Source organism: Panthera leo, chromosome C1 (assembly GCF_018350215.1).
Source record: "Panthera leo isolate Ple1 chromosome C1, P.leo_Ple1_pat1.1, whole genome shotgun sequence".
Taxonomy (NCBI): Eukaryota; Metazoa; Chordata; class Mammalia; order Carnivora; family Felidae; genus Panthera; species Panthera leo.
In genome coordinates, this window is record NC_056686.1 from 43,277,076 (window position 1) to 43,304,854 (window position 27,779).

Here is a 27,779-nt window from a genome sequence, read left to right on the forward strand (position 1 = left end):
CTGAATAGATCTATACCTATTAAAGAAATTGAATCAAGAGGCACCTGGGTGGCTCACTTGGCTAAGCTTCCGACTTCAGCTCAGGTCATGATCTCACGGTCTGTGGGTTCGAGCCCTGCGTGGGGTTCTGTGCTGACAGCTCAGAGCCCGGAGCCTGCTTCGGATTCTGTGTCTCCCTCTCTCTCTGCCCCTCCCCTGCTTGCGCTCTGTGTCTCTCTCTCTCAAAAATAAATAAACGTTAAAAAAAGTTTTTTTAATAAAGAAAGAAATTGAATAAATAATAACTTTTGAAAACAGAAAATGCACCAGACCCAAATTAACCCACTAGTTCACTGGTGAATTCTACCAAACGTTGAAGGAAGAAATTATAACAATTCTCCACAGTCTTGTCCAGAAATTAGAAGCAGAGGGAATAATTCCTAATCCATTCTATGAAACCAACACTACCCTAATACCCAAACCAGGCAAAGACATTAAAAAAAAAGAAAATTAGAGACCAACATTTTTTATGAATAGAGATGCAAAAATCCTCAATAAAATTAGCAAGTTGAATCCAACAATGTATAAAAAGAATTACACACCATGACCAAGTGAGATTTATTCCAGATATGTAAGACTTGGTCAACATTCAAAAATGAATTAATGTGATCCATTACATCAGCAGATTAAGGAAAAATCACACGATTATAGCAAAATACATGCAGAAAAAGCATTTGACAAAATCTAACACCCATTAACGATAAAAACTCTCAGAAAAGGGAATAGAGGAAACTTCTCAATTTGATAAAGAACATCTACAAAAAACCTACAGCTAACATCATACATAATGGTGAGAAACTAGATACTTTCCCACCAAGATCAGGAACAAGGCAAGAGTGTACCCTGTTGGTCCACAACTTGGCCCCTTTACACAGAGGGCAAGGAGAGACTGAAGAAAGAGACAGACTATTCCAGATTGGTAGGTGGCAGTTTCAGTAAGCAAGAGAACTTACTTATGAGGCTTGTCTTGGGCAACCACAAGAGAAGTAGATCTCTGCACCTGCCTGCCAGAATCTTAAAAGTTATATAGAGGTGTTAACTGGGTTTCGTCACGTATACCATCCAGATGGTCTCAACAGCACATTACTATCTCAAGGCCGTGTCCTTGGGCAGCTTCTAACACAGGGAAGGCAAATGACACACACATTCCAAGGATAGGGGAGGTGATAAAGAGCCTCTGATTTCCCAGGCCCAGCTTGTGGGTCAACTGGCAGTCATGTCCTCCCAATAACCTCTGCCAATATCCCTTCTAACACCACTCTTTTTCAACATCATACTGGAAGTCCTAGAGAATGCAATAAGACACAAGAAAAGGAAATAAAAGGTATACAGATTGGGAAGGAAGAAATAGAACTTTTTTTGTTCATAGATTACAATATTGAAAATCTGAATTAATTGGCAAGAAAACCTCCCAGAACTAATAAGTGTTTATAGCAAAGTTGTAGGATACAAAGTTAATATACAAAAGTTAATTGCTTTTTCATATAACAGCAATGAACAATTGGAATCTGAAATTAAAGTCATAATACCACTTACATTAGCACCCCCCAAAATGAAATATTAGATATAAATTAACCAAATATATAAAAAATCTATACAAGGAAAACTCTGGTGAAATAAGTCAAACAAGAACTTAAACAATGGAAAGACATTCCATGTTCATGAACAGGAAGACTCAATGTTTTCAAGATGTCAGTTTTTCCCAACTTAATCTATAGATTCAACACAATCCCAAAGCAAATCCCAGCAAGTTATTTTGTGGATATTGACAAACTCATTCCAAAGTTTATATGGAGAGACAAAAGACCCAGAATAGCTAATGCACTATTGAAAGAGAAGAACAAAGTTGGAGGACTGACACTACTCAACTTCAAGACTTAATATAAAGATACAGTAGTCAAGACAGTATGATATGGACAGGAAAATAGACAAAAAGATCAATGGAACAGAAAAGAGTGCCCAGAAATAGACCCACACAAATATAATCAAAAGATCTTTGACAAAGGAACAAAGACAATACAAAGGACAAAAGACAGTCTTCAGAAAATGGTGCTGGAACAATTGGACATCCACATGTAAAAAAAAAAAAAAAAAAAAAAAATCTAGGCACAGACATTTCATAGAAATTAACTCAAAATGGAACTTAGACCTACATGTAAATCACAAAACTATAAAACTCCTAGAATATAACACAGAAGAAAACCTAGATGACTTTGGGTTTGGTGATGACTTTTTAGATACAACACCAAAAGCACAATCTGTGAAAAAAAGAATTGGTAGGCTAGACTTCATTAAAATTAAAAACTTCTGCAAAAGACATTGGTCAAGAGACTGAGAAGACAAACCACACAGGCTGGGAGAAAATATTCACAAAAGACATAGCTGATGAAGGACTATTATCTAAAAGAAACAACTCTTAAAACTCAGCAATAAAAAATGAACAAACTGATTTTAAAATGCATGAAAGATTGGAACAGACACCTCACCAAAGAAGATATATGGATGGCAAATAAGTGTATAAAAAGCTGCTCGTTATCATATGCCATTAGGGAATTGCAAATTAAAGCAAGAGTGAGATACTATTACATACCTATTAGAATGGCCAAAATTCAGAACACAGACAACACCAAATGCTGGTGAGGACATGGAACAATAGTAACTCTCATTCATTGATGATGGGAATATAAAATGACACATCCACTTTAGAAGACAATTTATCAATTTCTCTTAAAATTAATCATACTTTCACCATAAGATCCAGCCTTTGTGCTTCTTGGTATTTACCCAAATGGGTTGAAAACACATCCACACAGAAACTTGCGTATAGTTGTTTATGGCACCTGTCTTAATCCATTAATTCTGCTATAACAGAATACCATAGACTGGGTGGATCACAACAGAAATTTATTTCTCACAGTTTTGGAGGCTGGAAGTGCAAGATCAAGGCACCAGCAGATTTGATATCTAGTGAGGGCCCACTTCCTGGTTCCCAGACAGTCAGTCATCTTGTGTCCTCACATGGATGAAGGGGTGAAGGAGCTCTAACCCATTCATTACGGCTCCACTCTAATTACCTAATCACCTTACAAGGCCTCACAAAAAAACAAATACCATCACTTTGGGGATTAGGTTTCAACATATGAATGGGGGGGAGGTGGGGTAGGGCAGGATACAAACAGTCTATAGCAGCAGCTTTATTTTTAATTGCCAAGACCTGAAAGCAACCAAGATGTCCTTTAATAGGTGAACAGATAAACTGTGGTACATCCAGACAATGGGATATTGTCCAATGTTTAAAAAAAACAATGAGTTATCAAGTCCTGAAAAGACACGAGGGTTTCTTAAATGCATATTACTAAGTGAAAGATGTCAAACTGAAAGGCTACATGCTGTAAGATTCCAACTATATAACATTCTAGAAAAGGTAAAACTATGGACACACTAAAAGGATTAGTGGTTGCCAGGGATTAGGGGAGAGGGAGGGATGAACTGGAGGAGCACAGAGGATTTAAGGGCATCAAAACTATTCTTTATGATACCTTAATGGTGGGTACATATCATTATAGATTTGTCAAAACCCATAGATTGTACGATACCAAGAGTGAAGTCTAATGTAATCTATGGACTTTGGGATAATGATTTGTTAATATAGGCTCATCAACTGTAACACATGTACCACTCTGGTGGGATACGGATAGTAGGGGAGCCTGTGCAAGTATGGAGACCAGGGGTAGTTGGGCACTCCCGTACTTTTGGCTTAATGTTGCTGTAAATCTAAAACTGCTTGAAAAAATAGTCTACTTAAAACAAATAACAGAAATGCTCTGTATGGGAAAATGCTATGTACACATTAGGGGTTATTACTGCTCAAACAGGCAGGTGCTGTACTTTGGGGGCACAGCTTGGCATTTACAGTGAGATGCTTAGAAACAGAACAGCTTTTGGAGGTGTTTTTTCTTCTCTAAATAGAGTTAGTGTGCTAGAGGCCAAGGTTAACACCTTTATGGCTGGGACAGTCAGCTTTCCAGACTTTCTTCCCTCTGCCCTAACGCACAGGTATGCAAATGCGTCAGGGAGGGGTAAACTTCAAGCTTTGTGAACTAACTCTTTAGGACATTAGTTAATTGCAGAATTGGCCTTCAGTCTCTTCCCCTCTCTAGGCCTCAGTTTCCCTGCTTAAAAGGGAAGTAGTTTCAGATGTTTTCTAAAACACTTTCCAGCTCTGAGCTTCTATGATTCTTCTTTTAATTTTTCCAGTGGGCCATGCTCTCTCTGGCTTCTAGGTCTTTGGACATGTGGTTCCGTCCACTAGGACCAATGTCCCCATTTGCCTGGCTTACTGCTTGCTATTCTGCCTTTCTGGTTTCAGCGTAGATATCACTTTGGGGGAAGTCCTCTTGACCTCTCTAAATAGAATTAACTGCATTAACTGCCCTCCACCACGTTTCCAAGCCCCCCACCCATCTTCTGTTTCTGTGCTTCATATGCTAAAATGATAACTTTTTGCTTATTTGTCTTTTCCCCACTCTGGACTGCCACCATGCTGAGTGCAGAGTGTTGTAGTTATATCACACAACACACACACACACACACACACACACACACACACAAAGGTCCAGGTTTTCTTGGGGATAACCCAGCTCTGTCTCTGCCTGGGAGTTTCCAGGCCCAAAATCCTCTAGGGGAGGCTATGCCTCCAGAAACATTCAACCACCAAGTAAGAAGCTGTGAGTGGGAAAACCATCTTTCATTAGTAAAGGAACAATTTACATTATTAAAAGAACGATTAATGTTAGGAGTTACTTACAACAAAGCCTTTCTAAAGGACCAAAGAGTCCTTTTAAGTGTGATCTTTATAAGTATTGGTTTTTGAAAATTTATCAGAGGGAGGATTTAAAATCTGAAGTCTCTCAGTCCAAGGATCTCTCAAAGGTTAAGGCAAAGGATCAGAAATGATAATAATTAGAAGAGACCTTTGAGCCCTCGGTTTGGAATTTTCCATTCCATTGACAGGAAGGCAGACACCTTCTGTCCCAGGACCTTCCTGCTGTCCCGGGTTGGCTACATCCACCCTGCACCTTTGTTCAGCTCCTCCCATTACCGCCCGGCTGTGGCCTCTCTGCCCACCAGCCCCAGAGCCAGCTCTGGCTGTGCCAAAATGGGGCTGCCCCAGGCAGGGCTGTGGCTGAGGAGGCTCTGGGTCCTCTTTCAGGTGGCCCTGCAGGTGGCTGTGGGCAAAGTGTTCCTGATATTGTTTCCCTCGAGAGTCAAGCAACACATCGTGGCCATGAACCGGAAGAACCCCCACTTTTCCTATGACAACTGGGCCCCAACTCTGTACAGCGTGCAGTATTTCTGGTTTGTCCTGAAGGTCCGATGGCAGCGACTCGAGGACAGGACTGAGCCAGGAGGTCTGGCCCCCAACTGCCCCGTGATCCGGCTCTCAGGACAGAGGTGCAGCATCTGGGACTTCATGAAAGGTCAGGAGACTGTTCCAAGCTTGAGATGCGCTTGGAGTGGGGGTTTCAGCAGTGGGTGGGGAAGTGGGTTGGAAAGTCCTGAATTCTATTCTGGCTGCTCCCTTTTGGCTTCTTGTCTTCTCACTTCCTGCATCTAGGACTTCTAGATTCTGTTCTTCTGAGCGGCATCGCCACCTTCCCAGGCCCTTAACCCACAAACCAGCTACACTGGCCTTCAGCTCCTTCCATATGCTCTTTATTTATTTTTTTTAATTTTTACAAAATGTTTATTCATTTTTGAGAGGTGGGGGAGGGCAGATAGAAAGGAGAATGTGAAGTAGGCTCCATGTTGTCAGCACAGAGCCCAACGTGGGGCTCAAACCCACGAACCCATGAGCCGTGAGATCACGACCTGAGCCAAAGTCAGATGCTCAACCGACTGAGCCACCCAGGCGCCCCCTTCCACAGGCTCTTAGGCTCTTAGAGTCTCCCTGCCTGGTCAGCTCCTGCTCATCCTTCAGACTTCCGCTCGGTGCCACTTCTTGCAACAAGCCAGCCCTGGATCCCCCACCAGGCTAGGTTACCTCCTTTTCCATGCTTGATGTCCTAAGCTTCTCTTTACTGCACCTGACCTGGTAGGTAGTTCTGCGCCGCCCCCACTAGCCTGCACGCTCCATGCAGGTGGAGCCCATGCAGTGGAACCCACTTTGCATCCTTTTGGCTGCTGCTGGCCCATGGCAGGCGCTCAGTAAATATATGTTGAAGCACTCTCTCTCCCTCTCCTATGTATACAAGTTCTATTGATGTGGGGTCTTACAGACCCCCCCCTTTTTTTTTTTGTCCTCACAGCTGTTCCTTCTGCCAGGCCTTCCTCCTCCTCCCCCTGTTGCCCTCTCTTCCTACCCCACTTGTGACTGGCTGCGAGATTGCCCCTTAGCAAGCGCATCCCCAGCCTCAGCAGCTGCCCTCTGCACTCAGAACGAAGCCGGGGCCCAGCCTTGTGCTCAAGGTTCCTTCCTGAGCCAACTCCCGCTTTCCTTCCCCATCTCACCTGTGGGCTGCGCCTCATGCTGTGTCCTGCAGACCAATTCTTGGGCCTTGCACATCCCTTGTGCTTTCCCTTCTTGGCCTTGCTGATGTTGTTGGCTCTTCCCCTCTATCGCCAACCGTCCAAACACCTCATCAACAGGGGCCTGCTCTCACACACACGCCCTTCCGTGAGGCCGTCTCAGAGCCCTACAGCTAGGCAGGTGCTCTCTCTCCTGGACACATGGCTCTGTATCTGCCCCTCTCCTCGGACACTGATTCTTGCCACCTAGCCTCTGGCTGCCCAACGGGGAGCCTTGTGACAGTACTGTGTCCGATTCATCTCCGATTTCCTGGGACCTAGACCCAGCGGATGGAGTAGAGAAGGCCCCTGAGGCAGGTGGCTACTCTAGTGTTTTTCAAAGCACGTCTTTGGAGGCCAAATCCCGCAGATAAGCTTTACTACATTGAGTTCCCTGATTCAAGTAGTTTGAGAAACGCTGCACGCCATACCCTCCTCCTGGAAATTCATACAGCACGCGAATATTTTTAAAGCTCTGAGAAGCCCTGAAGCTTCAAAACAAACAAAACTTGGGGGAAAAAAAAACCAAACTGACAAAGCACTGACTGATATTCCTAACACACACAACCCCCAGGTCTCCCCCTGAGGAAATGCCTGTCATCATCATACATGATCCAAAGAACACCCTTTGGGAAAAGTTGACCTGATCCAGTCCTCTCACTTTAGAAGGGAATGGAGAACGCTGAGAGGCAAAGGTAACAGAGACAGTGAGCAACCAAGTCAGACCCAGAATCTGGGCCTCTTCATCTCATTTTCTTCAGTCAGCAAACATTCACGAGCACCTCCTCTGTGCCCGGCCCTCAGCTAGATGCCAAAGACTCAGAGTTAGGTAAGAGCTTGCTCCTTCACTCGAGAAGGTTACGGTTTCCCAGCACAGATGGACGTAGTAAAGGAATCCTCACAGTTCTGTGAGATGGGGGAGGCTGTAAAGGTATAAAGTTTGCCTGCAGGGCTTGGAATGTTTCCTGGAGGAGGTGGCTTTGGAACTAGGCCTTGAAAAATGAGTAAGATTTTTATAGCTTGGGAAGGGAAAGGCGTTTCAAGTAGAGCAACTTGCACATGACTTTAATTTTTTTTTTAACATTTATTTATTTTTGAGAGACAGAGTGTGAGCAGAGTAGGGGCAGAGAGAGAGGGAGACACAGAATCTGAAGTAGGCTCCAGGCTCTGAGCTGTCAGCACAGAGCCCGATGCGGGGCTTGAACCCACGAACCGTGGGATCATGACCTGACCCGAAGGCGGACGTTCAACCGACTGAGCCACCCAGGTGCCCCAGTTGCTCATGACTTTAAACTGCGGTACATAAATGACCTGTATTTATCCAACATTTGCCAAGTGACCACTGATAATAAGAACACTGAGAATAACAGTTAACTTTTATTGAGTGTCCACTATGTGCCAAGCACTGAGCTAGAAGCAGGCCAATTTGATGAATATCAATCATCTACTGACCAGTTCCATGAAAGCCAACTTGCCTCATGGCCAGTTCACAGAATGTACTCGCTTCTTGTAACTGTTTGCTTTCAGTGGACCAGTTTACATTTAAAAAAATTTTTTTAATGTTTATTTATTTTTGAGAGAGAGAGAGAGTGAGATAGAGTGTGAGCGAGGGAGGGCCGGGGAGAGGGAGACACAGAATCTAAAGCAGGCTCCAGACTCTGAGCTGTCAGCACAGAGCCCGACGCGGGGCTTGAACCACAAACTGCAAGAACATGACCTGAGCCGAAGTCGGACACCTAACCGTCTGAGCCACCCAGGCACCCATGGACCACTTCACATTTTAAATACTTTAAATATTTCCCTCTGCTCCCTGCTATTGCACCTGAGACTGAAGAATGGAGAGAGAAGGAGACCAAGAGACAAAAGAAAACTCTACTTATAAAATGAGTTGGCTTTTAGCACATGGATTCAGAAATAATGGTACTGATGGGGCGCCTGGCTGGCTCAGTCGGTTGAGCGTCCGACTTCGGCTCAGGTCATGATTTCACTGTTCGTGATTTCGAGCCCACGTTGGGCTCCGTGCTGATGGCTCAGGGCCTGCAGCCTGCTTCAGATTCTGTGTCTCCCCCTCTCTCTGCTCCTCCCCTGCTTGCACTCTGTCTCTCTCTCTCTCTGTCAAAAATAAGTAAATGTTAAAAAAAAAAGAAAAAGAAAAAAGAAATAATGGTACTGAATCGTCCTGAAATGATAGATACTGGTGATACAGAAATCAACACAACTGATGTCGGCCCTAGAAAAATCTCATAACCCAGAGGGGGAGATAGTGTAGTGAGAGAGGGAAGCAGAGGGTTCTGGAAGATGTGGGTGGGTAGGAAGGTGGTCAGAGGAAGGCTTCCTGGGGAAGAGGATGGCGAGCCAATTGTCTAGAGACAGTGAAGCTTTGGAGTGTGTGGGGAACAGGAGAGTGGGGAGCAGAGCAGGACAGAAGGGGGGAGCTGCGATCTAAGATGTGGAGGTGACGTCAGTTTGGCAGAAGTGGGACTGTGGGAGGCATGAAGTGGTGAAGGATGAGACTGGAGCCATCATCAGGGACCAGCACTTAAGGGACCTGATGTGTCTTACTGAAGAGGGTAGACTTCATCCTGAAGGTATTGGTGAATTTCAGAAGGATTTTCAAGCAGGGCATTAACATGATCAGTTCTGCTTAATAGAAAGATATCCTATAACTGCTTTGGAAACCCACCAGACCACTAAAAATCTCTGACGTATGCTTTAGGTATAAATCTGAGCTCATTTTACAGCCACAGACTGGAAGATCTAGAAGACTCTATGGGTAATCTAAAGCAGTTCTTTCATTTTTTCAGATGCAAAGGCCCAGCGAGGGAAATTACTGACTCAGAGTCATATGGCAAGTTCTTATAGAGCCTGAATTAGAACTTGTGCCTTCTGACTCTCAGCTACTGTGCTTTGTGTTGTTGGATCAGACAACAGAGGCTCAGAGAAATTCCCAGCCACCTCCTATCCTCTGCATGTACGTGCACATGTACACACATGACATACACACACACACACACACACACACACACAGCAAAATATTGATTAACTGGTGTGTTGTGGTAGAAGACGATGGTGGGTAATTTATTTTCTAGGCACTTGAGAGTTAATATGAAACTGGACTTATTTCAGCCCCTGTTTCCTATCCTCTAAACTCTCTCCCAGTGTACTTAGGAGGTGCCATCTAGCAACTATAAATGGGCTTAGTCTGCTGAGAGAGCCTGCCATGGGGGTTAATTTACTGGCATGGAGGTGAGGATGGTGGGTTCAAGTCCAGCTGCTGCAGAGCTGTTTTCCCATTTGTACAGACAAGCTGGACTTGGCGGCACTTGCCTGACATTTGAAATGGTGTTCTCTGCACCGTGGCTTGTGCACACAGGCAGAGTGCCAGCCCTCTGTACCGCTACCCCCTTGCACCTATCCTTCCCCTCTGCTACCACGTAAGTGGGGAACCCAGTTTAAACTTTGCCCTCAATACTGATCACTGCACCCAACCACACTATAAATAATTAAACGAATGTCTCTGTCTCTTCCAATGTCCTGATCAGTTTTGAATTTTGTTCCAATTAAAAACAAAATTCCAGACAGCTAATATTTAGCACTGGTCCTGACCTTAAGTCTTTTGGGTTCTTATCTAAAGCATGACTCTCTGGGGTCATTGGAGGCCAGTGGCTGACCACTTGGCCTTGACTTACCTCTGAGCCTCCCCTGATGAGGCCTGGGCAACCCTGTCACATGGGTGAGGACTTGTGTAATCAACCAACAGGGGACTGAGGCCCACTTGGTACTCCCTAGGGCCTCCTAAGAGAAAATCTGTGAGCCAAGGACAAGGAGAGATTTGTATCTCCTGGACAGCTTTCTCCTTATGTACTGAAAAATGAGGACTATATAACCAATTGTTTCTATCTGTACTTGGGCACCAGGAAACTCAGTCAAATATTAGTTCAGTTACAGTGAATGCATGGGACCTTAGAACTGGTTTATTTGTCTTCCATAGTTCCCTTCTGTTCTGTGCCTCCCAGAAGGGCATGATTTTTTTAAATATTTTACTATATGTGTAAGCTGCTTCAAACCTAGTGCACAACAAGGTGAGGGTGTAACTCATGGAATGAAGCATCGGCAAGGTAAAATGCCCTCTGTTCCCCTCCATCAGCAAGTTCTATCTTTCCCCTTCTCTGCTGCCCACATACTTGCCCGGGCTCCCATGATCTCTCACGTGCATTTCTCTGACACCCCCTAACTGAGTCCTACCCACTTCCATTCTCATCCTCAGGCCTTTCTCCACAAAGTGATGTCCAAGTGTAAATCTAATCGTGTTTCATGATTATATGCCCCTACCGTAACAGTCAGGGCTCTGGCTTGCGAGCCACAGAAACTCACTCTGGCTTTCTTAGTCACAAACATACGGATGCAAAAGAACATAGTAATAAGGTGTTGCAAGATCTCCAGAATCAACCACAGTTGGAGCCCTGGGCCTGGACTGTCTTTTAGCATCAACAGTCAGGCCAGGATGCTGCTGTCACTGTGGTTGCCTTGAGAACCAACCCCCCCACCCCCAGGACCCCACCATCCCTGACAGGGGCACTACCACTGGGCCATGGATGAATTCTGCCATCCCAATGACTCCAGAATCAAAGATCTATGTGGGAGAGTCCAATCGGCCCAGCCTGGGTCTCTGCTTTTGCCTTGGCTACTCAGGACAGAGAACAGACCTGGCCCCTCTCTCCTCCACAGAGGCATACTCTCCCATTAATAGCATACAAAATAAGAAATTCCAACTAGGAAGGAGGCTTAGGAACTGGGCAGCCAAAATTGCAACAAATATCCACCGTCCTTGTTTTACATCTCCGTGATGTCACATCATACGTGGAATAAAATCCAGATTTTTCCCCAAGGCATAGGAGAGCCTGCCTTCCCTGACCCATACCTACCTCTCCAGTCATGCCTCTCGTTACCCACTCTCCCACCCCCTCCCCAGGCCTGGCTCTGGTCACAGTGGCCTTACAGGTCCTTGAACACACCAAGCTCTGTCCTGCCTCAGGGTCTTTGTACATGATAGAGTCCTTTTGTCTGGAATGCCCTTCTCCTCCCTTTGCCCATGGCTGGCTCTTTCCTATCCTTCATTTGTCAGGTTAAATGGCATCTCCTCAGAGGCCTCTCCCGACCCACCTGTCTAAAGTAGGTCACTCCTTGATTGTCTGTTTCGTAACACTTATCGCAAGTTGAAATTACCACATTTATGTGTTTACTTGTTTTTTTGCCATTAAATAGACCTCAAATTGCATGCAGGCAGGGGCCTGCTGGCTTTGTTCTCTGCTGAATCCCTGGTGTGTGGCTGAGAGCCTCGCACAGGATAAGTCTGAATAACTTGCCTATAGGTGGAATGAGAGCATGCTTGGGGACATGAGGTTGAATGAGGAACAGGCCCTGCCCACAAGGGGCAACAAGTAGCCTGGCGGGCACAGACCCGTCACGGTGCGCAGCCTGCTGTGCTCTGACAGATGTGAGGGACGGGCTCGATGATGTCGGCCCCAGCCACAGGTAACCACCAGGTGCTGGCAGCTCCCTGGAGTTACCCCCAATCTAAGGTGGGAGAGTTGCAGAAGGCTCCCACCCAGGGCCGGCTTCGTGGGTGTGGGACCAGTGGGTCATACGGGGTTCCACATTCGGAAGGGCTCCGTGCCTGGGGTTCAGTATTCTGCAGTAGCTGTTTGAAATCCTTAATCACTGTATCTTTGAATCTGCATTTTGCAAGTGAGGCCTGCTGGGACAATGGGACGGGCCAGGGGACTTGGAGCCTTGGCTCATGCAGGATCCTGCCTCCCACAGCTTCCTCGCTCCCTGGGACACGTTCTCCACGACCCACTCTTACCCCGCTCAGATGCAGGGCTTGGCCAGCCTCCTTCCCATTGCTATCCAGTGACTGCTGCCTCCTTCTGACCCCAGAGAGGGCCTGGACGCAGACACGGGGAAGGTTGGGGTCCCGTGAGCCCATCCTGCCACGTCTCCTGGCAGAGCGTGGAGGCGGCCGTCCCCATCCCGGGCTGACAGCGCCATGTGCACTGTGCTGAGTGTGTGGGGTAACGTGGTGGGAGAAGCCTCTTGCCCATCTCCCCTCCCCCGTCAAGGAGCCGGGCACATGTCCCTGAATGGAGGTCGTTATATGCTGTGAGGTGGGGGGTGGGCATGCGGGAAGGGTGAATGTCTAGCTCAATTTCTGTGCTCCTAGTGGGGGCATAGTGTGTTGATCTGGTGCTGCAGGGAGAGGCAAACTGGCAGCCACTGGCCACACACACACACACACACACATGCACATGAGCACCGAGTTTTGGGGCTCCTGGGTGACTGTGAGGGCCTGCATTCACCCCATGAATATCCCTCTGTCCGTGGGAACGTGACATTAAGTAGTAGCTAAAAAATACCATGCCAGTGCAGGAGAGAGACCACAGAAGAAAATCTGTTTATTTTAATATGTTTAGGGGCACTTCCCCTCCCCACTTTGTAAGCAAGGGGCTCAGCATTTTCATTTTGCACTGGGCCAGCAAATTATGTAGCCAGTCGTGTCCTCATCCTTCCTTCCCCTTGGTGGCATCCCCTTCACTGCCCCTCCCCCACTTCGTAGCTCAGGAATAAGACAGCCGATAACAACAGCTTACATTTATTGAGCACCTACTATAAGCCAGGCACCATTTTAAGCCCTTATCTGTACTACCTTCTTCAATCCTCAAAACGATCCTATATTATGACTGTTTGTGAATGAGGAAACGGAGGCTTTGAATGGGAAGAGTACTAAATTGAGAGTCTAGAAGCCAGAGTATTAATTTTAACTCCACCATTGACCCTGCTGCGTGGCCTGGAACAAGCCTATAAACAAGGGGGAAAATTGCCTACTTTGCGGTATACTAACCTCATCCCATGAGAAAACAGGTGCGTGCCTGCCTTATAAACTGCATGAGAGGGACTCTCTTTATCATTATTTTAATTACCACCTAGTGGCTGCAGGTGGGCTGCTGAGACCCCTTGATAACATGGCCTTATTGTGGAGAGGAGCAAACTGGCTCCAGCCTGTGTTCAGTCTTGCCCTGTAGGCTTCAGCCCCCCACTGTGGCCTGGCTTCATCTCTGAGGGAAAATAAAGGTGGTAACAGAATTTGGGCGCCTGGGTGGCTCAGTTGGTTAAGCATCTGACTCTTGATGCTTTGGCTCAAGTTATGATCTCACAGTTTGTGGTTTCAAGCCCCACATCGGGCTCTGCAGTAACCGTGTGGAGCCTGCTTGGGATTCTCTCTCCCTCCCTCTCTCTCTGTCCCTCCCCCTGTTCTTCCTCTCTCTCTCTCTCTCTCACAAATAAACATTAAAAAACATTTTTTTTTTTAATGGTGGTGATAGAAGTGAGGGCAGAAGTAAAGAAGTTACTGGCAAATCAATGCTGTGTGTAGATGACTGGTTGTTGCTGGTTCCGTTCCTATTTCAGGCAACCGGCCATTGGTGCTGAATTTTGGAAGTTGTACCTGACCTTCATTTCTTTTCAAATTTGACCAGTTCAAGAGACTTATCGAAGACTTTTGCTCCATAGCAGACTTTCTCATCATCTACATCGAAGAAGCACACGCATCAGGTAGAGAGAGACGCCCTGCCCTTACCTCTTCCTACCTTCTCTTTTCTCTCCTGCTTCCCCCAGGCCCTGTCTCAAGGTTGGGGATTGGGGAGGAAGAGGAGTGAGGGAAAGAGCCCCACTATTCACTGCGTACCTGGCATCTTTCAGTCCCTGCTGGGTTTACCACCACTGTTAACTCCACCGCCTGTGCCTTCAACCGGGCACACAGAGCAGAAGACCTGGAGGGACAAGTCTCCCTGGCAGAGGACCCACGATTTTGAATGGATAAATAGGGAAATCAAGGGAGAGAAGCTAGTAGGAGGAATTTAGACCGGAATGACTGCCCTAGAGCTACTTGTGAAATCCAGCCTAAGACTCTTCCAAGCTCAGAGGGACACTGGTTCACCCCAGTCAATGGTTCCCAAGCTGTAGTGAGCCTCAAAAGCACCCAGAAGGCTTGTTAAAACAGACTGCTGGAGCCCACCCCAGAGTTTATCAGTTAGATCTGAGAATTTGAATTTCTGCCAAGCTCCCGGTGATGCTGAAGCTGCTGGTCTGGGGACCACACTTTGAGAACCACTGCTCCAGGCTAACTTTCATCTGGGGCAGGCATTCTTTCTTCAGCCCCTAACAGGTGGCCACACATCTTCATTACTTCACGTTTAATCTTGTTCCTTTCCTGGGCAGCTCTCTTCGGGAGAGCTCTCCCTGAAACTCCTAGAGCTCATGGTCTAAGCCCTTTGAACTTGACAGAATGGTCAGACACACTCCTATCTCCCGATTTTTGAGGGGGTTGGACCCATGAGTGTGGCCCAACTCTCAAACCCAAAGACTGAAGAAGGCAAGTGGGACGGGTGTCATTTACTCGCCCACCTCCCACACGATTTGTCGGTCCCCAGCCTCTGGCAGAGCCCATGTCGCAGAATCAGAGCTCAGCAAAAGTTGGATGAATGAGCGTGCTTAGGCCAGTATTAGCCTTGCTGGTTTATCCATGTGCTATCAAGTGTAGGCTGCTATTAATTATCAGCAAAGATGGCCCAGCAGCGCTTTCTCCAATATGCTCCCTGGATCCCTGAAGTCAGAGCTACTTGGATTGCTTGTTAAAAATGGATATTCCAGGGACACCTGGGTGGCTCAGTCGGTTAAAAGTCTCACTTCGGCTCAGGTCATGATCTCGCAGCTAGTGGGCTTGAGCCCTGCGTCGGGCTCTGTGCCGACAGCTCAGAGCCTGGAGCGTGCTTCGGATTCTGTGTCTCCCTCTCTCTCTGCCCCTCCCCAGCTCGTGCTCTGTCTCTCTCCCCCTCTCTCTCAAAAATAAATAAGCATTAGAAAAATTAAAAAAAAAAAAAGGATATTCCAGGGCCCCCACCCAGGCCCATTGCATCCTGATTTATTGCACCCAAAGGTTTGAGAACTTCTTTCAACTTAATACTGTGTTCATTTCACTGGCGGCTTCTGTCCTCATTAAGGGTTTGGGGCAACCTAAAATATTAGCTAGCATAGGGGAATAGGTACACAAGAGATTCATTATACTGTTCACTCTACGTTTATGTACTTTAAAACTTTTCCATAACGCAATTGAAAAGCGTGTAGGTAACAGGAGAGCAAATGCTAGCTCAGTGTGCCTCCGGGTCAAACACTCCTTTGGGAGAGCAGCAGCCAGGAGCTCCAGAGAGAGAATTTGGGCACCTTCAGGTGTCTGTGGTCTCCATGGCCGAGAGGAGACATTGACTTGATGTCATCACAGCCGGCAGCCGAAGCTCAGCCAAAGCTGATTTAACTGTCCTGGGGCAGCACTTAAACTTGAACGTGCGTGTCAATGACCTGGGGACCTCAGCCGGTTCTGGCTCAGCAGTGCCGCAGTGCAGCTCCCCAGGGGAGGTTGAGGCTGCTGGTGCAGAGACCACACTTGTAGTGACAAGGTCCTGGAGGATCCAGCTTTAATCTCTAAAGGAACAAGTTGTAAACTGTGACAAGAGGGGTGGATCATCACAGAAATGGTTTCTGGTCCTGGTATCTGTCCTGTTCCTCCTGGAGTCAGCCCCAATAGGTTTAACTTTTCCAGAACCTCAAAGCCTTTGAGGAAGGACTTCCTCACCCTGTTCTGACAGTTTTCTTGCCCCTGTGCTTTGCCACTCCTAGTTCAGGCATTTCTTCCTTCTCCCCATCTCTTTCCCCGGGGGTACTTGTTTCTGTCAACCAGACAGGAGGGAGTACGGCCTGAACCCCAAAATTAAAATGCACAGAGCCAGTATCCACCAATCCCACCAGGTCTGGGACCTGTGGCCCAAGTCAGCTGGCTTCCTTTTCCTCCCCACGCCACATGTTTGTCCGGGTAAATTACAGGGAGGCATGAGGCATGGTGGGAAGAACACGGACTTTGGAGCTCCAGACCTGAGTACGGCTCCTGGCTCCATCACGTGCTGGCCACGTGACCTTGGACAGCTTCCCTGCCGTGCCCACTTGTGCCACACTGAAACAGGATGGCCACACCAACCTCACACTCGCTTGACGATGTTTAATGAGAACCTGCTGTGTGCCAGCCCTGGGCTGGGCTCAGGGATATTGAGACAAACGACACACACAGTTCCTGCCTCTCAGGAACTCACAGTTAAAGCTGGGGAAGCAAGTCACTGCTCCTCTCTGGGCCTCCATGGTCTCAGCTTCAGGATGAGAACGAGAATCCCGCCTGACCTCCCGTGGGTGGCTGTTGTGAAGCCCCAGTGAGCCAATTGTTGCACGAGACTGACTACCTACATGTGAGGCCAATGTAGGCCAGTGTTACCGTCATCTACAAAGTTTTGGTGTCTTGGGGCAGGTAATAATTACTTTACACTATGGCCAGGCACTTGTATCTTGGTGTGAATTTCTCCTGAGAGCTGGTTTTTCTTGGAGTAAGGTTCCTGAGCAGAGGACTCTGCTGATAGACTTAATCAACTTATATTACCCTGGGAGGCAGCTATTACTGTAAACACAGGCCACGTGGCTTCCGAAGGAACCCATGACCACATTACCCGGGTCCCAGGCTCCCCAGAAATGAGGCAAGTAGAAGGGCAAGGCCGGTAGCACTTTATGGTTGTTTTTTTCAAACTGTGGGCCCATTAACTAATGAGTACCACTTCCTGTAAGCAGGCAGAGGGGCACCTTGGCAAATGAGGCCAATTGAAAATCCCCTCCTGTTTAAAGTTAAGCAGTCAGGGGTGCCTGGGTGGCCCAGTCGGTTAGGGGTCCGACTTCGGCTCAGGTCATGATCTTGCGGTCCATGAGTTCGAGCCCCGCATCGTGCTCTGTGCTGACAGCTCAGAGCCTGGAGCCTGTTTCTGATTCTGTGTCTCCCTCTCTCTCTGACCCTCCCCTGTTCATGCTCTGTCTCTTTCTGTCTCAAAAATAAATACATGTTAAAAAAAATAAAAAAATAAATAAAGTTAAGCAGTCAAAGTGGTTTGGGGCATCTCCAGAGCAAAGTAGCAGTATTCTGCAGGACAGAATAAAAACTGGGTTCTTTCCCACCTGTCTGTTATTTAGGGCACTCGGGCAAAATAAACCAGTATTTTTCAGGCAGCTTCTATGAAGGGATTTCCGTATAAGTTACCTCATACAAGCCGTTGCACAGCCATATGCAACATAGGTTCTATTAATACCATAACATATGGGGAAGCTGAGGATTTAAAGAGATTTCAGGGGTGCCTGGGAGGCTCAGTTGGTTGAGCATCCAACTTCGGCTCAGGTTGTGATCTCACGGCTTATGGGTTCGAGCCCTGCATTGGGCTGTGTGCTGACAGCACAGAGCCTGGAGCCTGCTTCGGATTCTGCTTCTCCCTCTTTCCCTGCCCCCTCACTTGCTCGTGCTCTGTCTGTCTCTCTCTCTGCAAAATAAATAAGCATTAAAAAAAATTTTTAAAGAGATTTCAAGATCCTGCCCGATATCATACAGCTGAGTGTGTCAGGGAAGGCTTCCTGGAGGGCAGTTGAGTGGTTCTCAACTGAGGGTGGTTTTGTCCCCCAAGGGGTATTTGGCAATGTCTGGAGATGTTTTTGGTTGTCACAAATTGTCAGAGCGGTGCTGACACCTAGTGAGTAGAGGCCAAAGATGCTGCTCAACATCGGGGAACACTCAGGATGGCACCCCCCCACCAAATGTCAATAGTCCCAACGTTGAGAAGCACCATGGTAGAGGTGGGCCTCTTAATTTTTTTTATGTTTATTTATTTTTGAAAGAGAGAGAGACAGAGACTGAGCAGTCTCAGGGGAGGAGCAGAGAAAGAGGGATACACAGAATCCGAAGCAGGCTCCAGGCTCCGAGCTGTGTCAGCACAGAGCCGGATGTGGGGCTTGAACTCACAAGCTGTGAGATCATGACCTGAGCCGAAGTCAGACGCTTAACCGACTGGGCCACCTAAACGCCCCAAGGTGAGCCTTAAAAGGACAGGTAGGATCTCAAATGTGGAAGAGATGGTAAGGAGACAGGGAAGAGAGGGGGCGGCATCATTTGAGGAGGATTCACTTCAGCTAGACGTGGGAGGACAGGGAGCCGTGACCGGAAGTACGCATGGAGAGAGATGGTCGGGATTACACGCTATGCCAAGGAGCCGGTCCTATAACTGGTTTGTAAGGAGAGAAACAAATCTGATTACATTTTGTGTTGGTAGCATTGCCAGAGATCTTTGGATGATGGGTTAGAGAGGAGCAAGATCAGGAGGGAGGCAGGGATACTTCTTAGGAGAAGTTGAAAGTAAGGTCATTGCCAGGCCAGCAGTTGTACTTGGCTGTCGGCTCACCCTGAGTGGCAGGCACCCTGGGGCTGTCCGGACAGCCCACCAGCAGCAGTGCCAGAAGTCATAGGAAAGAGAAGGTTCTGTTGCCCTCACACCGTGGGTGAAGGCGGCACCGTGATGAAGAGGGTGGAAGTGAGAGGCAGCCTGGGGGGTTGTGGGTCAAGGGGTCCCAGGTGTTTCACCCACCTGGCTGGAGCAGAGGCTGGAGGAATGTAGGTGAGACGGGCCAGGTCACTGGGGAGATCTATCCCGAGGATGACAGGGAGCCATGAAAAGCCACGGCCAGAGAATGCCATGGTCAGGTTTGCATTTTGGAAAGAACATTCTGGTGGAGAATAATTAGAAGAGGAAGATTGTCTAGATTCTGGATAGTAGTTCTCAGACTTCAGTGTGTGTGTTAGAATCATTTGGAAGGCTGTGAAAACACATTGGTGGGCCCCATTCCCGGTCAGTCTAGGATGCGGCCTGAGAATTAGCAATAAAGCCCCAGGTGAGGCCAGCACTGCTCGTCTGGACGGAATGCCTGCAGAGAACTACTGCTCTAGACCCTTGCTTCTCAGAGTGTGGTCCAGGGACCAAGCAGCCTTGGCCTCCTAAGCACCAGCTAGACTCTCAGTGCCACCCTAGACAGACCGAATCAGGATGTTCCTTTAACAAGGCCCTCATGAGGATCAAATGCACATTCAAATTCGGGAAGCACTGGCCTATTGGACTCTCTCATGCTGAAGAGCTGAGGTCTGGGAGTCAGGATACCTAGGCTTTGTTTTTGGGTCAGTCAGTATCTCCCTATGTGATCTCATGCATTCACACATAATAGGACACTGGGCCAAATCATGGTCAAGGGCTCATCTGGGACCCTCCGTTAAAAAGGGGTGGGGATGGGGATGGGGGTATTTAATCTGCGGAAAATATGCGCCATGCCTGTGAGGCCCGCTGCCCATCCTTTCTTTTGCAGATGGCTGGGCTTTCAAGAACAACGTGAACATCAGGAATCATCGGAATCTCCAGGACCGCCTGCAGGCAGCCTGCTTGCTGCTGGACAGGAGCCCCCAGTGCCCTGTGGTGGTAGACACAATGAAGAACCAAAGCAGCCGGCTCTACGCAGCGCTGCCCGAGAGACTCTATGTGCTCCAGGCGGGCAGGATCCTCTACAAGGTGGTGCCCAGGGGCAAGGGGCCCAGGGCGGGTGAGGGCGGAAAGGGCTTCGTATCAGGCAGATCGGCATTCAAGTTGTTGCCCAGCCATTTACCGGCATGTGACTGGGGGCAAGTCCTTTCCTGTCTTGGAGTTTCCCTTTCCTCTTCTGCAAAATGGAGGTTCTGGCCCCCCACCTCACGGGAGGTGAAATAATGGGACTTTCCTGTCCCTAGTATTTGGACTGGAGCCGCAGCCTCCTGGCTGCCTTCTACACCCAGAAGACTGGCCCAGCCCTAGTTCAGTTTGAAGCTGAATGAGAGGATGTAGTTTCCATTTCCTAAACAATGCTCGGAGGACATTGACTTGCCCAAGGTCACACTGCGCAAGGCTCTGATTTCAGTTCTAAATCCTTTGAATGGGACAGGCCAGGAGTGGGAGGGTCTGAAGCTGCTAATCTCCGAGGCCGGCCTGAACCTGGTGGGGGTTGTAGGAGGGGGAAGAGAGCAAACCCTGTAGTTAAGAGCTGGAAATGCCAAAGCAGGGATTCAAGGCAGGAATTGAGTCCTGGCTTCCTTTCTGGTGATTGTGTCCCCATTAGAACTTCCAGCCTGGCCAGGGTGGGGGTGTAAGCACAGCCTCTGACCACTCGGGCACTGTTGGCCTCCCCTGAGAGGGCAGAAACTGTTTTATAGCTGCCTTAGGGGTTTCAAGCCTTGGAGAGCACATGAAGCCCAACCATGTGGATGCTCCCCTGCCCACGTGTCAAGCTGGCCCTACTTACGCGGGTAAAATGAGCAACAATTTGCAGATGAATCCCCAGGGTGCCAAGGGCCACAGGACAAGAATTCAGGTCCTTCTTCCTTTCTCCTCCCCAGAGACATGGCTCTAAGATGGCACGATGGAGGCCAAGCAGGGTTAGGCCCCGTGCAAGGACTGGCAACACAAAAACGATTTGAAAATGGCCCACCCCTTACTTGGAGGTGCTCACAGTCTGGAGGATGAGGAGGACACACATAGAGTGCCCCAGTGTCCCAAGTGCTGTGACACTCCAGAGCAGGGATCAGCAAACCTTTTCTGCAAAGGGCCAGACTATAAATATTTTTGACTTTGTGGACCAAATAATCCCGGTGACAACCATTCAGTCCTGCTGTCCGAGCACAAAAACAGCGTAGACGATATGTAAATGGAAGAGTGTGAGCATCAGTACACATTTGGCTCTCAGACTGTAAATTTCCTGACCCCTGAGGAAGAGAGGTAGGCTCTTTAGAGGTGGTGACAGTTGCTTGAGGCTTAAAGGCCAGGAAGCCAGCCACATGAGCACGGTGAGTGAAAATCATGGCAAATATAGGGAAGAAGGTGAGCAAAGGCACTGAGGCATGTTAGGGCAGGGTGTGAATGGAGAGTTGGGGCATTTAGGTGACTGGGGCTCCTTCCAGGCCAAGGAGTCCAGCCTACCTCTTAGGGCGGAGGAGAGCCAGTGGGAGTTTCGAGCAGGAGACAGGCATGACTAGATCTGTATTTTAGAAAGATCACTGGCTATAGGGTGAGGCATTGACTGGAGGGGGCAGGGACTGAGGACTGGGGATAGTCAGGAGGTGGGATGGCTGCCCAAGTAGGGAATGAAGAGGGCTGAACTAGGGCATGGGGATTGGAGAGGCAGAGGTGGTTCTGATGGATAGAGAAGATAACGCCTATCTAAAGGTGGAATTATGGAAGAACAGCTTATTTGTAGAGACCCCTTTCTCCTTTGAAACCATTCACTTTACCCCCTCTGGTTCTCCTCAGACTTCTCTGTCCAGTCTGCCCATTAGATGTGAGTGCCATTCCACACTCTCCCCCTGGGTGATCCCATCCGCTTTATGGTTGCATCTGCCATTGTCTACACCATCCTGACAACTCCCATGTAGCTATCACCAGCCCAGTTCTCTCAGCTAAGCTCCAGACCTGCTAATTCCTGCAAGTCGGAAATCTGGGAATGCTGATTTTTCTCTCTTACAGGGTAAACCTGGCCCTTGGAACTATCATCCAGAGGAAGTTCGCGCTGTTCTGGAAAAGCTCCACAGTTAGTCTGGGCAGATCCCCCAGCCCTAGGTGATCAGCAGGAGGGCTCCTCAAGTCCTGGCTCTCCCCCCAGCCCATGTGGCTTTTACCTCTTGACCTGTATCCCCAGCTGAACTACCAGCTCAGAGCTCTCTGATCTAGCCGAACAACTGTAGTCAGAAAACGAAGCAGCAAGTGAGCTGAATGTTAAAGACTGTACAGAATGTCAATGCTGCCCCCACGCAGAGACCACATTCATTGCACGTGGTCCCCATCTCCAGCCACTCTGATACCAAGTGGTGACATACGGCAGTCCTCATGTCAGGTAGATTCATTCCACCAAATTTGCCGTTTCTGGAACTGATCGTCTAAGATGCTAAATTGGTTTTTAGAACCAAGCATGGGGAGAACTCCTGTTGTGGAGAGAGAGATGAGGAATTGAAAGCTGTCGTTCATTGATGCGGAAGCTCGTATTTGAAACTGTTTCTCTGGTTTCTTTGCAAGTCTCCTAAGGGTCATTTGTGTTACATTACATCAGACTCATGGATAACCATTGGTATTGATCTGTTTTAACTCTGCTTCTTTTCACGTTTGTCTATGACGGCCACAGTGCAAAGTGAACACAGCTGTGACTTGACTTGAACGAAAATGTTTTAAGATGCAGTAAAGCTAATACAGAATGATTAAAACACCTCAGGCTATTTGGGATGGCTTCGGTGTGATCTTTACATTTCCTTTTCCAATTTGTGTCAGCCTGTTTCAGCTTTAATTATAGCCCAGTGTGATCTGATCAGCAAAAATACCATACGCTGGAGGTGCCTCATTTGGTCCAGGGGCCGTTGCCTTTAAAGAAAAAAAAAACATTTTGATTCACATTGGAATCAAGCTACCTTCACAACATGACATAAAAGAATGGACTTGGGAGACATTTCTCCTTTTCTTTTTTAATTTTTTTAAATGTTTTATTTATTTTTGAGGGAGGGAGAGAGACAGAGTATGAGCAGGGGAGGGGCAGAGAGAGAGGGAGACACAGAACCTGAAGCAGGCTCCAGGCTCCCAGCTGTCAGCACAGAGCCTGAAGCGGGGCTCGAACCCACAAGCAGCGAGATCATGACCGGACCCGAAGTCGGACACCCAACTGACTGAGCCACCCAGGTGCCCCGGGAGACATTTTTCTAACATGAAAACATTCTTTTTGGCTCTGCCTTAGTTGCCACAATGTTAATACTATTAACGTTGCTATTTTATTTTTTAAAAAAAGTTCTCTCTAATCATCTACCAGTACCCACTTTCAGATATGTTAACTCATCTAATCTTCATATATTTCAAAGAGGAAATTATTATCCCCATTTTCTAGATGAGGAACTCAAGGCTCAGAGTTAAGTAACTTGTGAAAGGTCTCAGAACTAGTAAGTAACCCACAGAGATTCAAACCCCATCTCTAAGTTCAAGCCAGAGTCCTGGCTCTGTTCCCCGCTAGCTGTGGGACTTTGGCTAAGCTGCCTTGGTATCTTGAACTATAAAATGGGATATCAACAGCGCCTGCTGCATACACGATTCATGAGTAAAGCACTCAGAAAATGCTACTCTTGGAAAGAGTAAAGCACTGTACCTGCCTTGGAGAAAATGCCATGGATGTGTTGGCCATTATTATTTCACATCTGCCTCCTTGGGCCCCCTTTTTAGGGAGTGGGGGATGGAGGGAAGGCAGGACAGTAGGGACACTGGATAAAAATTCTTCACCCTGCCAAAGCAATGCTGGCATGAGTTTGTGAGGTTAGACAGAGAATGAGTAGCTGGGAAAATGGCGGGGCTAACGCACAGCCGAGCACTGTCCTTCCTAAGTACCAAGTTCCACAAAAGGAGACAGCGGCTAAGGCCATGCTCCTCTGAACCACTTCCCAGATGGTCCCCCGATTCATGCCTCTAAATGCACAGAAAGCTCCCAGTTTTCAGTGAACAATAGTGGCTGGAACTGAGGAGGTTTTAGAATGTTAAAATAGACCCCAAGCGTGCCAATTGAATTCTCTTCAGTTTAATGCTTCAGACATTGAGCACTGAGTCTTTTCTGGGTGCTAAGAAATGCATAGATGGACAAGGTCCAGCTATATTGTTCTCCAGCAGCTTAACCTCGTGGGGGACTAGGCATACATGGCAATGACCGTAACTCAAAGCAAATACGATGGGGACAGCTGAGATAAGACTGATCAGGGGCGCCTGGGTGGCTCAGTCGGTTGAGCGTCCGACTTTGGCTCAGGTCATGATCTCACCGTTCGTGGGTTTGAGCCCCGTGTTGGGCTCTGTGCTGACAGCTCAGAGCCTGGAGCCTGCTTCGGATTCTGTGTCTCCCTCTCTCTCTGCCCCTCCCCTGCTTGCACTCTATCTCTGTTCCTTTCTTGAAAAAATAAATAAACTTAAAAAAAAAAAAAAAAGACTAACTGATCTGGGAGTATAGAGGAGAGAGCAATCCCTCGGAGCTAGGTGGGTCTGGGAAAGCCTGTCATAGGTGGGGGCATTTGGGCTTGGTCCTCAAGGAGGCCCAGGCCTTCCGGAACAGAAACCTGGAGAACATGGAAAGGGAAGAGGGTGTTAAAGCAGAGAAACCTACATGGCAAAGATGGAAAAAAGACCAAGTGCAGGGGACTCAAGAGGTTTGGACTCAACTCTAATTCTGCTGAACTGGCCACAGACTATTTCATTTCTGGTAAGCTCAGCCATGAATTTAAGAATGTATGTTAATACATTTCATCCAGCATAGTTAGGGGTTCAACTGAGGAAGGATTCAGGATACCTATTTTGCCATATAGATTACATCATTGAAAGTCTCAAGTCGGGGGCGCTTGGGTGGCTCAGTCGGTTGAGTGTCTAACTCTTGATTTCAGCTCAGGTCAGGATTCCAGGGTAGTGGGCTCAAACCCCACGTGGGGCTCCACACTCAATGTGGAGCCTGCTTGGGGTCCTCTCTCTCCCTCTGCCCCTCCCCCCTTGCTTTCTCTAGAAAAAAAAAAGTCTCAAGTAGGTTTTTCAAGAAAAGCACATGGGTCTTGTATTCCCTGAATGAAGTCTTACATATTTGCAGCCTCCAGTCTATTGTCTGTAAGCCTGCAGGATACCTGGCTGGGTTTTAGACTCTTGTGTTTCAGTCTCTTTACCTCAGAGATTTGCAGATATAGCTTCACTGTTGTCTACAAGTCCTGAGAAGAAAAGTCTGAGGCCAGCCTGATTACTCCTAGCACTTCCTGAATTGCTTTTATTCTGCCCCAAACCTGTCAAATTCTTTCTTTACACTTGAGATTCAGTAACTTCACCAAGACATAGTCCAGTGGTGATTGTTCTAGTATCGAAATGTCCTGTAATACCGCTATAGTCTGAATGGTTGTGTCCCCCCACCCCTGCCAGATCCGTATGCTAAACCCGAAAGCCCAGCGTGATAGTATCAGGGCAGTCCTGGGAGGAATGCTGAATGAATCATCCTTCGGGAGGGACCCCTTTGGGATGAGATTAGCGTGTTTATAAAAGAGGCCCCAGAGAGCTAGCTTGTCTCCTTCCACCATGTGAGGACACAAGAAGTCTGCAACCCCAGAAGAGGGCCCTCACCTGACCTTGCTGGCACCCCGATCTCAGACTTCTGGACTCTGGAACTGTAAGAAATAAATTTCTGTTGTCTATAAGCCACCCAGCATATGGCATTCTTGTTATGCTACTCTAAACAACTAAGGCACATATAACATCCTCTTCTGGTCTTAAGCTTTAATTCTTATTTTTTTTATTTATTTTTTTTTAAATTTCAAGGACATTCTCTTCAGTTGCCTGGAACATCTTTTCTGTTGTATTTTGTCCTACTCTCTTAGGAACTATAATTAGGTAGGCTGTATCCCTGTTCTTCCATAGCTATTCTCTGTAACTATTTTTTAAATCTGTGTTCTATTTCATTCCGTGATTTTTCTCAATCTCTCTCCTCTGACCCGGATTCTTCCTAAACTGGGTTTATTATTGAGCCAGATAAAGTTTGTTGGTTCTCACCCATTCCCATCTGCCCACCCTCTCCTCTGGATTTCAGGGACCTGGAAGCCTGAAGACTGTGTTCTGCTTAGGTTCTGCCACTGGGAAGCGCTGGTGGGAGATTAGAAGGTGGGTAGAAGGGAGAAGCCATTTTTCCCATATCTGGCTATAGGGATGGAAGGGGACCGTGCACTGTGGCTGTCTTATCACCACAGCAGCGGGTGGCTTCTGTTCAGAGACAGTGATGGTGCCTCTGCTGGTCAATAGTGAGTGTGGCTCATGGGTGCCAACGTTGGGTTACATTTCTACCTCCTGTTTGTTTTCCCAGCCTCTTCAACATTTTGTAACAAATTCCCTGCACTATTTCCCTCTCCGCTTTAAATACGTATCTGGGGTGATTGTAGGGTCCTAACTGAATGCTGACTGTTGCAACTACCATCATCATCCCTTTGTTTCTTATGTGGCTTTACCTCTGAAATGGTTTTATTTTTCTCTTCCATTTCTTTTATTAGCTCTGGCAGCTCACTGTTCATCTTCCGTGCCTTATAATTTTTTCTTTAAATCCTTGTATCTCCTCTTTGAGCTCTTTTTGTCTTCCATGGGCCTCAGTTCTTGTGTTCTTTCATTTCTCTTGCAACATGTGTTGTATAGCTGCTTTATTTTTGTTTTTTTCCTCCAATGTCTTTTAGTTTCTAGTCATCATTCTCTACAGTATGGTGGTTCTCAAGCTTCGGCATGCATTAAAGTTCCCTGGAGGGCTTGTTAAAATAGATTCATGGGTCTCACCCCCCAGTATTTCTGATTCAACAGATCTGAGGGGGGGGGAGGGGGGGCTAGGAAATCTGCGTTTCTAACAAGTTCTCAGATGGAGGCTGACGCTGCTGTTTCAGTGACCACAGTTTGAGGAGCATTGAGATACTGGATGTTGTCGGTGATCCACCCTGGTCCCTCTCACCAAGCCAGTGCACCCATCTGCCAGCTGCCGTATTGGTTCCTCACAGATGCCCTTTCTCCTGACAAGTGCCCTCAAGTGACAGGAGCTGTGTTACCCAAAATTCCTGAGGTGGCCCATGATTGATGCATTTGAAGCACAAAGTCCTGGTCCTTTGCCTCATGGTGGGGAGTATACCTCTCTGGTGCCACTCATGGTCCAGAGCTCCCTATGGGATCAGGCTGGGGCTTCAGCTGAAGCCAGATCTTGGATTAGCTTTCCCCTCCTGGTATATCCTGCTTCCTGACAGCACTCATTCAGTAAATCGCTCCTGCAAGAATCTCTGTTTTGGGCTCTGTTTCTAGAGAACCTGACCTAAAGCAGTACCCTTCTGGGTCTTTTCTGATTACTCTTCTTTAATGGGGCAAGTTATTTGCTGGAACAGAGTGTAGAAGGATGGAGTAAGCTGGGGCTATCTGCAACTTTCATTTAGGTTAGCGGTCTTAACAGCAATTGCACTACTAGGTATTTATCCAAGGGATACAGGTGTGCTGTTTCAAAGGGGCACATGCACCCCAATGTTTATAGCAGCACTATCAACAACAGCCAAAGTATGGAAAGAGCCCAAATGTCCATCGATGGATGAATGGATAAAGAAAATGTGGTATACACATATACAGTGGAGTATTACTCGGCTA

At 47.5% G+C, this 27,779-nt stretch overlaps 1 protein-coding gene across 3 annotated transcripts in view; it reads left to right on the top strand.

Annotated features, from left to right (window-relative positions):
* Positions 1-22,989, top strand: part of DIO1 (iodothyronine deiodinase 1) — a 41,372-nt gene extending 18,383 nt beyond the window's left edge. For 2 of the 3 annotated variants that reach the window (XM_042951445.1, XM_042951444.1), the window contains exons 4-7: positions 5,252-5,519; positions 14,074-14,217; positions 19,927-20,126; positions 22,107-22,989. In XM_042951445.1, the coding sequence (XP_042807379.1) occupies positions 5,327-5,519; positions 14,074-14,217; positions 19,927-20,126; positions 22,107-22,175 (606 nt within the window). In that variant the 5' untranslated portion in view covers positions 5,252-5,326 and the 3' untranslated portion in view covers positions 22,176-22,989. Of the gene's footprint in view, positions 1-5,197; positions 5,520-14,073; positions 14,218-19,926; positions 20,127-22,106 lie in introns of those variants that run through there. The other variant, XM_042951443.1, reaches the window with a different exon arrangement.
* Positions 22,990-27,779: the final 4,790 nt, after the last annotated feature.